This window comes from Boleophthalmus pectinirostris, unplaced genomic scaffold (genome assembly GCF_026225935.1).
Source record: "Boleophthalmus pectinirostris isolate CB_2022bp ecotype Guang Dong unplaced genomic scaffold, ASM2622593v1 HiC_scaffold_17, whole genome shotgun sequence".
In the NCBI taxonomy this organism is placed as follows: Eukaryota; Metazoa; Chordata; class Actinopteri; order Gobiiformes; family Gobiidae; genus Boleophthalmus; species Boleophthalmus pectinirostris.
This window is the reverse complement of record NW_026571115.1, coordinates 34,264,954-34,280,660: the sequence shown is the minus strand read 5'-3', so window position 1 is coordinate 34,280,660 and position 15,707 is coordinate 34,264,954. Positions and strand designations below refer to the sequence as shown.

At 39.4% G+C, this 15,707-nt stretch overlaps 2 protein-coding genes across 2 annotated transcripts in view; both read right to left on the bottom strand.

Moving 5' to 3' along the window:
- Positions 1–3,453, bottom strand: part of rab11fip4a (RAB11 family interacting protein 4 (class II) a) — a 33,238-nt gene extending 29,785 nt beyond the window's left edge. Inside the window, exon 1 of the mRNA XM_020927394.2 lies at positions 3,123–3,453. Coding sequence (XP_020783053.2) covers positions 3,123–3,323 — 201 coding nt within the window. The 5' untranslated portion in view covers positions 3,324–3,453. The remainder of the gene's footprint in view (positions 1–3,122) is intronic.
- A 3,847-nt stretch (positions 3,454–7,300) lies between these two features.
- On the bottom strand, positions 7,301–15,659 carry coil (coilin p80). Its single transcript, XM_020927382.2, has 7 exons — positions 15,299–15,659; positions 10,972–11,905; positions 8,686–8,772; positions 8,543–8,590; positions 8,398–8,467; positions 8,212–8,300; positions 7,301–7,568 (listed from the first exon to the last, which is right to left on the bottom strand). Exons 1-7 carry the CDS (start codon positions 15,538–15,540, stop codon positions 7,521–7,523), a joined length of 1,518 nt encoding a protein of 505 aa, XP_020783041.2. The 5' UTR covers positions 15,541–15,659; the 3' UTR covers positions 7,301–7,520.
- Between the last annotated feature and the right edge of the window lie 48 nt (positions 15,660–15,707).

Genomic DNA, 15,707 nt, shown 5'->3' with positions numbered 1-15,707 from the left:
CTGGTTTGGACCTGGTTTGGACCTGGTTTAGGACCTTGTTTAGGACCTGGTTTGGACCTTGGTTAGGACCTTGGTTTGGACCTGGTTTGGGACCTTGGTTTCCACTTGGTTTCCACCTGGTTTACATCTGGTTTCCACCTGGTTTAAGACCTGGTTTAGGACCTTGGTTTCCACTTGGTTTGGACCTGGTTTAGGACCTTGTTTAGGACCTTGTTTAGGACCTTGGTTTCCACCTGGTTTGGACCTTGGTTTGGACCTTGGTTTGGACCTGGTTTGGGACCTTGGTTTCCACTTGGTTTCCATCTGGTTTCCACCTGGTTTGGACCTGGTTTAGGACCTGGTTTAGGACCTGGATTACTACCTGGTTTAGGACCTGGTTTAGTCCTGGTTTAGGACCTTGTTTAGTACATGTTTAGGACCTTGTTTAGGACCTTGGTTTCCACCTGGTTTAGACCTGGTTTAGACCTGGTTTGGACCTGGTTTAGTCCTGGTTTAGGACCTTGTTTAGTACATGTTTAGGACCTTGGTTTAGGACCTTGGTTTCCACCTGGTTTGGACCTGGTGGTTTAGGACCTGGTTTAGGACCTGTTTAGTCCTGGTTTAGGACCTTGTTTAGTACATGTTTAGGACCTTGTTTAGGACCTTGGTTTCCACCTGGTTTAGACCTGGTTTAGACCTGGTTTGGACCTGGTTTGGACCTGGTTTGGACCTGGTTTAGGACGTTGTTTAGGACCTGGTTTGGACCTGGTTTGGACCTTGGTTAGGACCTGGTTTGGGACCTTGGTTAGGACCTTGGTTTGGACCTGGTTTGGGACCTTGGTTTCCACTTGGTTTCCACCTGGTTTCCATCTGGTTTCCACCTGGTTTGGACCTGGTTTAGGACCTGGTTTAGTCCTGGTTTAGTCCTGGTTTAGGACCTTGTTTAGTACATGTTTAGGACCTTGTTTAGGACCTTGTTTAGGACCTTGGTTTCCACCTGGTTTAGACCTGGTTTAGACCTGGTTTAGACCTGGTTTAGACCTGGACCACTATGGAACCTCCTGGATCATTGAGGGATAACACAGATATAAGGACACATGGGAATAGAAAAGAAATTACTACCATTTAATGTTGAAAATCACATTCTATTGTCTAAAGAAAGAGTGTTTACGGAGTACAGAGTCCTGTAGAGACCTTAGTATTGAAATAGAGTTTGCAGTTTTACGATTGTCATAGTACCATTTAATTAAGGCGACCAGATGTCTCTGTTTACTCAGGACAGTCCCAGTTTGGAGCCTGTGTCTCCTGTCCCAACAGATTTATACAAGAAATGTCCTTACGTGTCCCTATTTTTGACCAATCTGATCCCTGCCACCAGTAAAAATAGGCATAAACTGTGATTTATTTAAGTAAAATACAAAAAAGCTGCTTAAAAATGACCAAAACACAAAGAAAATGTGACTATACTGACTCACATATTAGTCATGAACGGGCCACGAGAAGAAGAATTTTCCTTAATAAAATTGTGAAATGATGTGTGTGATTATTACCAACCAACCCAATCAGAGCGTCAGAGTTTTTGATTTTGAAACTCTGGTCATCTTTAATCATTTAATGTGATTTTCAACATTAAATTGTAGTACCTTTTTTATTAATACTCTCATGTAGCCTTATATCTGTGTAATCCCTCAGTGGTCCAGGTAGGTTCTATAGTATTCCAGGTCTAAACCAGGTCTAAAACCAGGTCTAAACCAGGTCTAAACCAGGTCCATGGGCGTATACTAGTCTATGTGCTCTTATACTTGTTCTGACAAAGCTCAAGATCATTCTCAAACTAATCGGGAAAGGTTCATTTCTGTCCTACAAATGAAACTATTTTAGTATCAATATCTGCTCAAATAAAAATTAAGTTTCAGTGTTTACTTTTGATAACTATACTATTTTTTACTCGCCATTATTCAGCAGTTTTATAAATTAAATATAAGATTAGGGTTTAAATTAGTGTGACCAGACATCCCTATTTACCCAGGACAGTCCCAGTTTTATACAAGAAATAACCCGTATTTTTTACCAATTTGATCTAAACCAGAACTAAACCAAGACCAAACCAGTACCACATCAACTCTAAACCAGGACTATCACAATTTTTGACTAATCCGATCCCTGCCAACAGTAAAGAGGACCATGAATTGTCATTTGTTTTGCCAAAATACAGAAAACCGCGTTTGAAAATGACCATAAAGCAAAAAAATGCAGATCATGACTGACCCGAGAATCCACAATGTTACACACTCTTTTCACAATGTTATTTATAACAACCATCCCAACCGGGGTGTGTCCCAGTTTAGAATTCTAAAAATCTCGTCACCCTAGTTCAAATACCACCAGAAACTATCTAAAACAAATGAAAGAGCCATTTTGACGTCATGAAGATTGTTAAAATATTGTGTATTATAGGGACGTAACAATAACCGAAATATTGTGATACAGTTTCATCAGTAATAATACCTTGGGGCATCACAATATACATCGAATCACAAGTTTCTTTGCTTAAATACATTGTTTTACAGCTGCAATAGCTGACAAACACCGAGAACTACATTTCCCATGATTCATTTCAGCACAAACAACATGAAGTCATATGTTTTTTTTGTTGATTTCTCGAGATTGTGACGGTAATAATTCACACCAAAATCTTGTCAGGGTATTTTAAAAGCAAAAAAAGCGTCCTATCTACAATTATATCGCAATAAATATCGTACGGCGAGACGCATATCGTGATAATATCGTAGCGAGTCATTTGGATATCGTTAAATCGCGATTAGTATCCATCGTAAATAGGTTTAAAAAGCGTAATTCACATTGCAGATGCTATGAAAATCACTTCAATTAAAGACAGGAGTGAGTCATTACGCCATGTCATATCGATGTCGGCCTAGTTAATCGATAGCTCATTATTTTCAGAGCTAATTGGGGGGAAAAAAGGATTAAGGTTTTCATCGTATGGCATTTCGAAACACGTGTGACATTGAGGGAGCTTTTTCTCCAAATGAGAAAAACGCGCCGTATTGGTGATGTTTTCTTGTCAAAATTCGAGCTAAAATGTCAAATATGTCGCTAAAAAAACAAAAAACAAACCTCACCTCGTCTCCTTGTCCGAACTGCAGCCCGAGATTGATCAAGTGCTCCACCCGGATGAAGCCGTCCGCGTCCCGGTCGCACATGTCGAACACCTCCTTGAGCCTCCGGAGCACCTGCAGCAGCTGCTCCTGGTCGTGGGGCTGGGGTTGGGGCTGGGGCTGCTGGGGCTGATGGTGGTGGTGATGGTGGTGCTGCTCCTCCATGTTCCAGAGCGCGTTCCCCCCCGGTGCGCGATGCCCGGGTGTGTTAGGACGATCGTGCGGATGTGGGAGGCTGCTCGTCGGTCGCCATCCTTCGCGTCTCTGGTGGTTGTGGTGATGGAGGATGGAGGAGGAGGCGGCGTGTGTGTGTGTGTGTGTGTGTGTGTGTGTGTGTATGTGTTATTGCTGCTGTTGCTATGACATAAGAGCGCGAGGACAGACGGTGGGCGCCGATTGGTGGATTAAACGCACGAGGCCCCGCGTCACGAGACAGGTGCTTATTAATAATCCAGGTGTGTATTGTCTTGTACGCCACGTGACGCGTAATTAGCCGTGTTTAGAAATGTATTATAGTCACAGTTTGTTTGTCTAAGGTGACCGGACGTCCCAGTTTTGAGCAAATGTATCCAAAACCACTGATTTGTCCCAGTTTTATTCAAGAAATGTCCCTATTTTTGACCAATCTGATCCCTTTCTACAGTAAAAAAGAGGCATCAGTTGTCATTTGGTTCAGTAAAAGACCCAAAATCTTATTAAAAATGACCAAAACACAAATAAAATGTGACTATACTGACTCACATTAGTACCTGTTACTAATAATTTTCCTTAATTACGCACTCGTTTCACAGTTTTATTATTACCAAACACCACAGACCACGGATTTATCCCAGTTTCATACAAGAAATGTCCCTATAGTTGACCAAACTGATCCCTGCCGACAGTAAAGAGGCATCAGTTGTCATTTGTTTCGGTAAAATACAGAAAATCTGCTTAAAAATGACCAAAACACAAAGAAAATGTGACTATACTGACTCACATTAGTGCTTATTACTAACAGTTTTCCTTAATTACGCACTCGTGTCACAGTTTTATTATTACTAAACACCACAAACCAGGGATGTCCAGTTTTTTATTTTGAACACGGTGACCAGATGTTTTTATTTTCTCAGGACAGTCCCAGTTTTGAGCCCTGTGTTCCCTGTCCCAGCAGATTTATCCATTTCAGAAATGTATTATAGTCACATTTTGTTTGTCTAGGGTAAGTAGACGTACCAGTTTTTAGCAGATTTATCCAAAACCACTGATTTGTCCCAGTTTTATACAAGAAATGTCCCTATTTTTGACCAATCTGATCCCTTTCTACAGTAAAAAAGAGGCATCAGTTGTCATTTGGTTCAGTAAAAGACCCAAAATCTTCTTTAAAAATGACCAAAACCCAAAGAAAATGTGACTATATTGACTCACATTAGAGCTTATTACTTACAGTTTTCCTTAATTACGCACTTGCTTCACAGTTTTATTATTACCAACCACCATAAACCAGTGATTTGTCCCATTTTTATTCAAGAAATGTCCCTATTTTTGACTAATCTGATCCCTGTTAACAGTAAAGAAAAGCATAAATTGTCATTTGTTTCGGTAAAAGACTCAAAATCTGCTTAAAAATGACCAAAACACAAATAAAATGTGACTATACTGACTCACATTAGTGCCTATTACTAAAAATTTTCCTTAATTACGCACTCGTGTCACAATTTTATTATTACCAACCACCACAAACCAGGGGTATGCCAGTTATTTTAGTTTGAGTATGTCATTTGTTTCGGTAAAATACAGAAAACCTGCTTAAAAATGACCAAAACACTAAGAAAACGTGACTATACTGACTTGAATGTTGGTCATGAATGGGCCAAGTGCAGAACAATTTTCCTTAATTACACACTCGTTTTACAATTTTATTATTACTAAGCACCACAAATTAGAGTTGTCCAGTTTTTTTTTATTTTGAATACGGTGACCAGACGTCTCTATTTACTCAGGACAGTCCCAGTTTTGAGCCTGTGTTCCTTGTCCCAGCAGATTTATCTAAAACTACTGATTTGTCCCAGTTTTATTCAAGAAATGTCCCTATTTTTGACTAATCTGATCCCTGCCAACAGTAAAGAGAGGCATACATTGTCATTTGTTTCGTTAAAATATAGAAAATCTGCTTAAAGATGATCAAAACACAAAGAAAATGTGACTATCCTGGCTTAATACTAACAATTTTCGTTAATTATGCACTCGTTTCACAGTTTTATTATTACCAAACACCACAAACCAGGGATGTCCACTTTTTATTTTGAATACGGTGACCAGACGTCTTTATTTACTCAGGACAGTCCCAGTTTTGAGCCCTGTGTTCCCTGTCCCAGCAGATTTATCCAAAAAACACTTATTTGTCCCAGTTTTATACAAGAAATGTCCCTATTTTTGACCAATCTAATCCATGCCAACAGTAAAAAGAGGTCATCAATTGTCATTTGTTTCGGTAAAATACCCAGAATCTACTTAAAAATGACCAAAACACAAAGAAAATGTGACTATACTGGCTTAATACTAACAATTTTCCTTAATTACGCACTCGTGTCACAATTTTATTATTACCAAGCACCACAAACCAGGGATGTCCCAGTTTTTTTGTTTGAAAATCAGGTCACCCTACACAAAGTGCTCCCTTTAAGTCTGAGTATGTCATTTGTTTTGGTAAAATACACAAAATCTGCTTAGAAATGACCAAAACACAAAGAAAATGTGACTATACCGACTCACATTTTGGTCATGAATGGGCCGAGTGCAGATCAGTTTTCCTTAATTATGCACTCGTTTTACAATTTTATTATTACCAAGCATGACAAACCAGGGATGTCCAATTTTTTATTTTGAATACGGTGACCAGACGTCTCTATTTACTCAGGACAGTCCCAGTTTTGAGCCTTGTGTTCCCTGTCCCAGCAGATTTATCCAAAAAACACTGATTTGTCCCAGTTTTATACAAAAAATGTCCTTATTTTTGACCAATCTGATCCCTGCCAACAGTAAAAAGAGGCATCAGTTGTCATTTGTTTCGGTAAAATACCCAAAATCTGCTTAAAAACGTTCAAAACACAAAGAAAATGTGACTATACTGACTCACATTAGTGCCTATTACTAATAATTTTCCTTAATTACGCACTCGTGTCACAATTTTATTATTACCAACCACCACAAACCAGAGACGATCCAGTTTTTTAGTTTGAAAATCAGGTCACACTATACATAGTGCTCCTTTAAGTCTGAGTATGACCAACCCAAAAAGCATAAACTGTCATTTGTTTCAGTAAAATATAGAAAATCTGCTTAAAAATCACCAACACTAAGAAAATGTGATTATACTGAGTCATGTTAGTCATGAATGGGCCCAGTGCATAACAATTTTCCTTAAATTACGCACTCGTTTTACAATTGTATTATTACCAGCCTCCACAAACCAGGGATATTCCAGGTTTTATTTTGAAAATCTGGTCTTATCCCATATCATACACCATTTTATCTTTGTTTTATCTGAATCCTAACAGATTTTGTATGTGACACTAAAACTTCGTAACCTGCAAGAGCGACATGTATATGACACTAATCCAACATATAATATCCTTACAAGTGTTGAAGAAAGCTCACTTTTACCGCATAATCATAGAAAACCAAGTGAAATGTTGATTCTTTGCTTAATATTCCACATAATTTTCCCAGGAGACCTCACACTTGTTTTGCGTCTGACCTCGGTTGACCTCGTGCATTGAACAGGGTTTCAGATAAATGGAATATACTAAACAGAAAATATCAGAATTTATGTTTTGAATCGTGAACACTGCTCAAAATGGCGAATATAACAGAAAGCTGAAACCCATATAATCAGTCTTAATTGGGAAAACCTCTGCTCTTCTGCTCTGTTTTCTCCCGGCTGGACCATCTGCATTCTGTTTTGGTACTTTTCCACCATGACTGCAACTTCGCACAATTAATTAGGTTTCATTAAGGGCAGAAATCTCTTGAAACTTGAAATAGGACCCTTTTGTAGTAAATCCTGCAACTACAACAAATAATTTGTGATCAGACGAGCGTGCTTCTCCAGTACTGTGCATTTTGATGAGTAAAAATCTGGTTTGACAAGTATTACTAGGTGTTGTTTAGATTTTATAGTTTAATTAGGAAACATTTACATTCACATATTTGTACAAAAATAAAAACATGTCATCGTTGTACACCCATTAACAAATCAGGGTTCATAAAAGCAAATTACAGACCAGTAAAAAGCATTTAAAATGAACGGTAACCTATCGATTCGTTAACACTGGAATAATCCAAGATTCACAGGTTTTGCTTCACTTCGTTAGATCCACTTTAAATGATGAGTCTTGGTTCGAGCAGAGAATCCCACCTCTCAGTTACCTACAACAAATACAGTCACATTAGTTTGAATACAGGCTGCTGAACAAAGGCAATTTTGTACTAAAACTTAACCTGACATAAAACATAAAAGTCACATAAAACATTTGCATTAGAACAAAAAGGCATGTGAAGATTTATGAAATGTTTGCACTGGAACAAATAAAAAATGTGCCCCATAATAATGTATTGCTTTGTATAATTATAAAGAAATAAAATACATTAATAAATGTACAAAAAATGCTTTGTTTTATTTTTAGTAACAAACCCCTCACGCTCTCCTCGGGGTCACACTGACCCGAAGATTTTTTTTTCCTTCCTGCTCTCGTGGGGCAGGTCAATCAGACTTTCTCGCCTGGTGAGAATTTATTTGAAAATAAATTTTTGGGTCTTACTGACCAACCCCAAGAGAGCTGGAAGGAAAAAAAATTCTTTGGGTCAATGTGACCCCGAGGAGAGCGTGAGGATTAAGAAAAGGCTTCTTTGGGCAAATAACATACTATACAAACTTGTTCATGTCTCCAACCCAATCTGCTGCATAAACGGCTGGAATTTTGTTATCCACATATCCAAGTCTAAGGTTAATTTATTTTTAAAAGTGACTACTAATAATAAATAAAGTACTAATAATACTAAAGCTGCTCACTAAAGATCCTCTGTCCAGCGCGTACTCCACACTCTCGGACCCATCTGGATTCTGATAGACCAGGTCAAACTTCCCGGGCTCGACCGGAGCTGTGGAAAGGAAAAGAGAAAACAGGAAAACATTCATGAGCACATGTTCTGCAGACTTTGGATTTTAGCTATGAATCCTAGAACATGGGGATGATACCTTTTAAAGAAGTGAGTAGTTCCAGCTCAATCTGTTTGGTGTTTGGGTCAAAACTTAAAATCTTTGCCTCCTAAAAATAACACTGGTTATAAAAACGGACATAAAATTATGAACAAAAGAAAACATCAATTGTAACTGAACTTACTTTATAATCGGATACCTCTGGTGTATAGTTCTCCGTCAGTTCCAAAAGCTATTATAAAAAGAAAAACAAGTATTGACAAGTGTCATCCACAAAGTTCGGTGGTTGTTAACTGTCCAGAGATGCTGCAGCAACGACAGATTTACCTTAAAGGCGATTTTCTGTCCCACCTGTGGAGGCGCCGCCAGCAGAGGCATGGTGCTGTAGTCAGGTCTGGGGACACTTGGGCCGTTCTGTTCAAAATAGATTCAGTTTTTAATTTGGCATGAAACAGCTTTGAATTTATTTTAAAAATTTTGCAAAACTTCATACTGTAGTAGCCCCAAAAACGCCAGTGGCCGACTGCTGCACAAGTGAAGTGTTTGTGCTTTTGATTTTATTTTAGAGTTGGACTATTACCATCATTTAAGAAGAAGAATTTCTTAATATAAGCCAACTATGCAAATATTTCTGAGGTACCTTTAGGGTGACCAGATGAGATTGGCAGAAATTCAGGACGGTGTTGACTAAAATTTGGGAAGGGGAGGGTGTGGTGTCAAAGTGCAGGCTCAGGATTGCTGATGCACAAGTTGCTTTTCTGTTCTGTTTTCTGTGTTCTTCAATCACAAAAATCACGTTAACTAATAAAAACATTGAGTTTTAATAAACTGTTTAATTTACACACGACACTGAAGAAAGAACAAAAGAAAAACAAATCAAGGTCTTGAACCCGAAGCGGCTGCACTAAAGACGAGCGAATTAATCTGGAGAGTGGACGTTTAGAGCCGGACTCGGGATTCGGGACATTAGTTAAAATTTCGGGACGTCTGATCACCCCAGGTACCTTAATTACTTTGCAAAATACTGAAGGAGTGTTTTGATGAAGTTTTACAACAAAAGTCTGCGTGATCTGTGAACGGAGGTGTGCAAAAATATCGATATATCGTACCATTTAATGTGATGATACAGTATCGATATCGTGGACTGCTGTGTCGATATATCGCCAAGAGTATTTTTTGGAGTATTTTACTAAATTATTTTGTTACAGCTAGTGGAGGGAAACTCATTTATGCGGCACATTTGACATTTTCACTGTTTTGATGAGTAAAATCAGTGTGTTTTATATGAACTGTCAGTATATTTGTTTTCAGGGTAATAAGTCAGAAAATCCTTATTTTATTCATTCAAATATTAAGATGTGTCAAAACACCACTGTTATTAATTTTATATTTTATTTGTAAAAATATTTCAATTTTATTTATTTATTATATTTTTAATATCAGTGATGTGACCTTTTACCTTGTGAGAGTGAGAAATAGCAGCCGCCAAAAGAGAAAACGGTGTAAAGAAAAGACGTCAAACTTTTAAAAAAAAAGCTACTTAACTACGCTGGTGATGTTTAGGCGAACACGGTAAATATATTGTTTTGAATTCTGCATTTATTTAAAGGTATTTATGTAAAGCTGAGGTATTTTTTTTTGTCTGCTCTTATTTTAGTTTTCAAGGTGTTCAGTGTGTTGATGGAGTGGAAGATTACTGAGAATAAATATTGACACATGATCATCAGTACGGAGCGTGAAGAAAACCAGGGCAGTTACATTCACTTTACAAAAGAATGATACCCAGCCCCCAGTGTTGGGAAGGTGACTTTTAAAATGTAATCCCCTACAGATTACAGATTACATACCCCAAAATGTAGTTTGTAACAGAATCCATTAAATTACTTAAAGTGAGTAATGTAATCTGAATACTTTGGATTACTTGATTTGCTGTAGAGAAGCAAAGACGAGGAAATCTTCACATAAGAAGTTTTGTCTGATAAAAGAAAATGAAAAGCCCAGACTTTACTGAACCAAATTAAAAATCGTATTGCTAGAAGACGAGGAGACACGTCCACACAGCAGGATTTAGTCCTGTTAAATCCTGTTTGAGACATGGTTTAGATGTGGTTTAGTGTTGGTTTAGTCATGGATTAGATCCGTTTTAGACCTGGTTTTAGACCTGGTTTTAGACCTGGTTTGAATTCTGGTTTTAATCCTGGTTTTAGTCCTGGTTTAGACCTGGTTTTAGACCTGGTTTAGACCTGGTTTAGACCTGGTTTAGACCTGGTTAGACCTGGTCCTGGGTTTAGACCTGGTTTAGACCTGGTTTAGACCTGGTTTAGACCTGGTTTAGACCTGGTTTTAGACCTGATTTAGTGTCCGGCAATGAGTGGAGTTACCGAAAAAGAAAAACAAAAACAAAAAAAGGGCTATAGCCCAAAATGTGAAAACAGGAAAATACCTCCGTGTAATCCATTTATTTCAACAAAGTAACTGTAATCCAATTACCACTCACTGAAACAGTAACTGTAACTGAATACAGTTACTCATAATTTGTACTCTGATTACGTAACTCCGGTACATGTAATCTGTTACTCCACAACACTGTCTGTGAACCATAAAAATCCTCACCTGTAGAACCACAGACACGTTGGTGAGTGAGTCCGTGCTGTACGACGCCTCCTTCTTGCCCGTCTCTTTCTCCTGATAGTCGTACTGGACGCAGTTGCCTCCTCTTCCTCTTCCTCTTCCTCTCCCTTTGCCCCACGACTCCCTGGGCTCCGGCTTCCCTCTCCCTGCTCCTCTTCCTCTTCCCGCCTCCCCTCCTCCCTGCTGCCACGTCTGCCCCAGCACGATGCGTCCGTGTGGATGCTGCACCGGCTTCTTGATCACCAACCGGATCTCCTCCTCGCTCTCGTCTCCTCCGTTTTGGATCACGTTGTCGGCGGACCGCTGCGACGCCTCCGCCGATTTCGACGTATCATTCGTCATTTTCGCTTTTGCGGTTTTGCCTTCTTCTTCCTCCGAGGGTGAGTCCGTGTCCGAGGACGACGAGGAGGATGGAGGGGGGAGTTTTTTGGAAGCGGGTCGACCATTTTGGATCGTTTTGGGAGACGCGAGGGCAGGTTTAGATACCGGTTTAGGAGCAGGAATCTTTCTTACTGGTTCTTCCTCCTCACTGCTCGTACTTGAAGAAGAAGCAATCTGAGGCTTCTTTGTCGCAGTAGTATTCAGTATTTTTGGAGTATTTGTTGCAGATTTCTTCACACTCGGACTTGCTTTGACCGGAGGAGGAGTACTTTTCGTTTTCGCTTTCTCCTTTTCCTCCTTTTGTCTCTTTTTGTCCTTTTTGGTCGGGTTTGTGTCCGTCTGCTCAGTCTCTGTCTGTAGACCGTTCACAGCAGGGCTCTCCACAACGCTCCTTTTCCTCTTTTTCTTTTTAAATTCCAAACCCGATGAATTTTCAAGCGATCCCTCGTCTTCTGCAGGTCTTTGCCGCTTGCGTTTGTTTTTACCGGGGGCTTCTGGAGACTTCTGAGCTGTAGAGACGCTGTCCACCTTCACCCTGTCAGACACAAATGGTCAAAAAAGTGTCAGCAATTAGTATTAGTCATTTAATTTCAGAAAAACTAACTGTATAAATTTATATTTCAACTGCTCTGGGGGGTGATCCACTAATAAAAAGTTATATAATGTGCCTTTAAGATTTAAAGGTTGTATAGAGGATTTTTTAAGGGTAGAGAAATACAGCGACAGTCCTTTTTCAAATGTTGTGCATGCGTGACACCACCTTCCTCCTCCACAGCTCCCTCTAGAAATAATTTAGAGACCAACACCTCAGTTTTTAGACCCTTCGTCTGCTTCAGTCGCACCATCGCTGGAAGGAATCTCCGAGAATCAGCTCAGTTTGTCTTCGCTCCTTTTCCCCTCAAAAACGGACTTTCTTTTGCGGAGAACTGGTCGTGGATTCTCGTCCACCATCGCAACAAACTTTGTGCAAACTGCGAGGAAGCTACAATTAGAAAAAGCCTCTAAGAACCGCTGCATAGTTACCCTAGAAACGTAAGAAGTTTGATTGACAACCTAACAGCCAATAGAAAATGAGGTAGCCTTTTTATCTATTGGCTGATGTTTATCTGGCCTCACTACGTCCACAGTTGATAGATTTTCTTTTCTTTTTTTTTTTTGATCATCATAATTACAAAGCCGCTGTGTCTCTGTGATGGTATTTTAAACTTCATTAACAATTTGAAACTAAAAAAAAAAAATCCTCCATACAGCCTTTAAAGTACTGATTGTAATGAGGCTCTTCGTCCGTTACCGGGACAGTGAGCTGGCCTGACTCTCCACAGATCTGACCTGTAACTTGGCCTTGTGGTGTCGTCGGCTTGTCTCCATGCAGATATAAAAGTGTAATCTTATCCTGAGGAATATTCCAGACAAAAAGGTAAAGTATCCTCATGCGGACACACAGGAATCAACACCTAAAAAGTTATATTAGTCAGGGTGACCAGACGTCCCAATTTTGAGTCCTGTGTCCCCTGTCCCAGCAGATTTATACAAAACCACTGATTTGTTCCAGTTTTATACAAGAAATGTTCCTGCCAACAATAAAGAGAGGGATAAATCGTCATTTCTTTTGGTAAAATACAGAAAATCTGCTTGAAAATTACCAAAACACAAAGAAAATGTGACTATACTGACTCAAATTAGTGCCAAGTGCAGACAATTTCTCTTAAATACGCACTCATTTCACAATTTTATTATTACCAACCAGCTAAGCCTGTGCAATTAATAGAATTTTTATCGCAATTTCAATTTATGAGTCAAACAATCTCCAAACTCATAATTGAGTTTAAATGCTTTGTGAAATTATAAAGTTTATTTTGGGATATTTTTAATATAAATAAGTATATTCATTTTATTTTTTAAATATTGAGATTGTAGCACAGGTGGATATATAGTTTATTCTGTATATATTTATGTTTCCCTATGCCTTATTTCATGTTCAAAGTATATTTTATTCATTTATGTTTTACACATCGCAGAACTGCTCTAAGGTTCATATTTGTATTTATTAGTCTATGTTTATTTTCAATTTGAAAGATTTGTGTATCAGTAACAACAGTTTTCTGTTTTGTTTTGTTTGTTTTTTTCAAAAAGAAATGCTGAATTGTTTAACTAAAAAAAATAAAATAATAATCTGAATAACTGTGATTTCAGTATTGACTAAATAATCGTGATAATGATTTTTTCCATAATCGAGCAGCTCTACAACCGTATTAATAATATTATTGATAGAAGAAGAGGAGACACGGTCCACCCAGCAAGGTTTAGTCCTGTTAAATCCTGTTTTAGTCCCGTTTTAGACCTGGTTTTAGGCCTGGTTTTAGGCCTGGTTTTAGGCCTGGTTTTAGATCTGGTTTTAGATCTGGTTTTAGATCTGGTTTTAGACCTGGTTTTAGACCTGGTTTTAGACCTGGTTTTAGACCTGGTTTTAGACCTGGTTTTACTCTTTGTTTAGTCCTGGTTTAGTCCTGGTTTTAGACCTGGTTTTACTCTTTGTTTAGTCCTGGTTTAGTCCTGGTTTAGACCTGGTTTAGACCTGGTTTAGACCTGGTTTAGACCTGGTTTTAGACCTGGTTTTAGACCTGGTTTACACCTGGATTTACACCTGGATTTACACCTGGATTTACACCTGGATTTACTCTTTGTTTAGTCCTGGTTTAGTCCTGGTTTTAGACCTGGATTTCTCTTTGTTTAGTCCTGGTTTAGACCTGGTTTAGACCTGGTTTAGACCTGGTTTAGACCTGGTTTTAGACCTGGATTTACTCTTGGTTTAGTCCTGGATTAGTCCTGGTTTAGTCCTGGTTTTAGACCTGGTTTTACTCTTTGTTTAGTCCTGGTTTAGTCCTGGTTTAGACCTGGTTTAGACCTGGTTTTAGACCTGGTTTTACACCTGGATTTACACCTGGATTTACACCTGGATTTACACCTGGATTTACACCTGGATTTACTCTTTGTTTAGTCCTGGTTTTAGTCCTGGTTTTAGTCCTGGTTTTAGACCTGGTTTTAGACCTGGATTTAGACCTGGATTTAGACCTGGATTTACTCTTGGTTTAGTCCTGGATTAGTCCTGGTTTAGTCCTGGTTTTAGACCTGGTTTTACTCTTTGTTTAGTCCTGGTTTAGTCCTGGTTTAGACCTGGTTTTAGACCTGGATTTAGACCTGGATTTACACCTGGTTTTACACCTGATTTACACCTGGATTTACACCTGGATTTACACCTGGATTTACTCTTTGTTTAGTCCTGGTTTAGTCCTGGTTTAGTCCTGTTTTAGTCCTGGTTTTAGTCCTGGTTTTAGACCTGGTTTTAGACCTGGATTTACTCTTTGTTTAGTCCTGGTTTAGTCCTGGTTTAGACCTGGTTTTAGACCTGGATTTACTCTGGATTAGTCCTGGATTAGTCCTGGTTTTAGACCTGGTTTTACTCTTTGTTTAGTCCTGGCTTTTAGACCTGCTTTTAGACCTGGATTTAGACCTGGATTTTACTCTTTGTTTAGTCCTGGTTTAGTCCTGGGTTTAGACCTGGTTTTTTACTCTTTGTTTAGTCCTGGTTTAGTCCTGGTTTAGTCCTGGTTTAGTCCTGGTTTAGACCTGGTTTAGACCTGGTTTAGACCTGGTTTAGACCTGGTTTAGACCTGGTTTAGCCTGGTTTAGACCTGGTTTAGGGCCTGGTTTAGGCCTGGTTTTAGACCTGGTTTTACTCTTTGTTTAGTCCTGGTTTAGTCCTGGTTTAGTCCTGGTTTAGTCCTGGTTTAGGCCTGGTTTAGGCCTGGTTTAGGCCTGGTTTAGACCTGGTTTAGACCTGGTTTAGGCCTGGACATGCATTTGATTAGAAAACAAAACCAGATCTTGAACAGAACATAATTTGACAGAGATATTTTGCGTGTCTCACCGCACACAGTCGTTGTCCCGCACCAGCAGGACGCTCTCGGTGTGGGGCAGGTAACAGTCGTCGATGAACAGACTGACGATGCTGCCGCGGCTCAGCTCGAACTTGTCCCGGATGATGCCCTCGAGGTCGGCCACCACACGGCACGAGCGCAGGTCCACCAGCAGCCAGCACATGCGGCAGCCCAGCACGGCCGGCGGGGCGTAGTCAAAGTGCAGCCGCACACGGATGAAGTTGGTCGTCATGGCGATTTACATTTAAGGTTAAAAACTACAGAAATAAAGCAACTGCACAGAGCTAATTCATGCTCAAAACATGTTTGACACAGAAGCGGAGGATGCCGGAGGAGGTTTTCAAAGTAATGCTGAGGGATATTTTTGAAGTTTACACGGTTTTTATTTAAACTCAATGA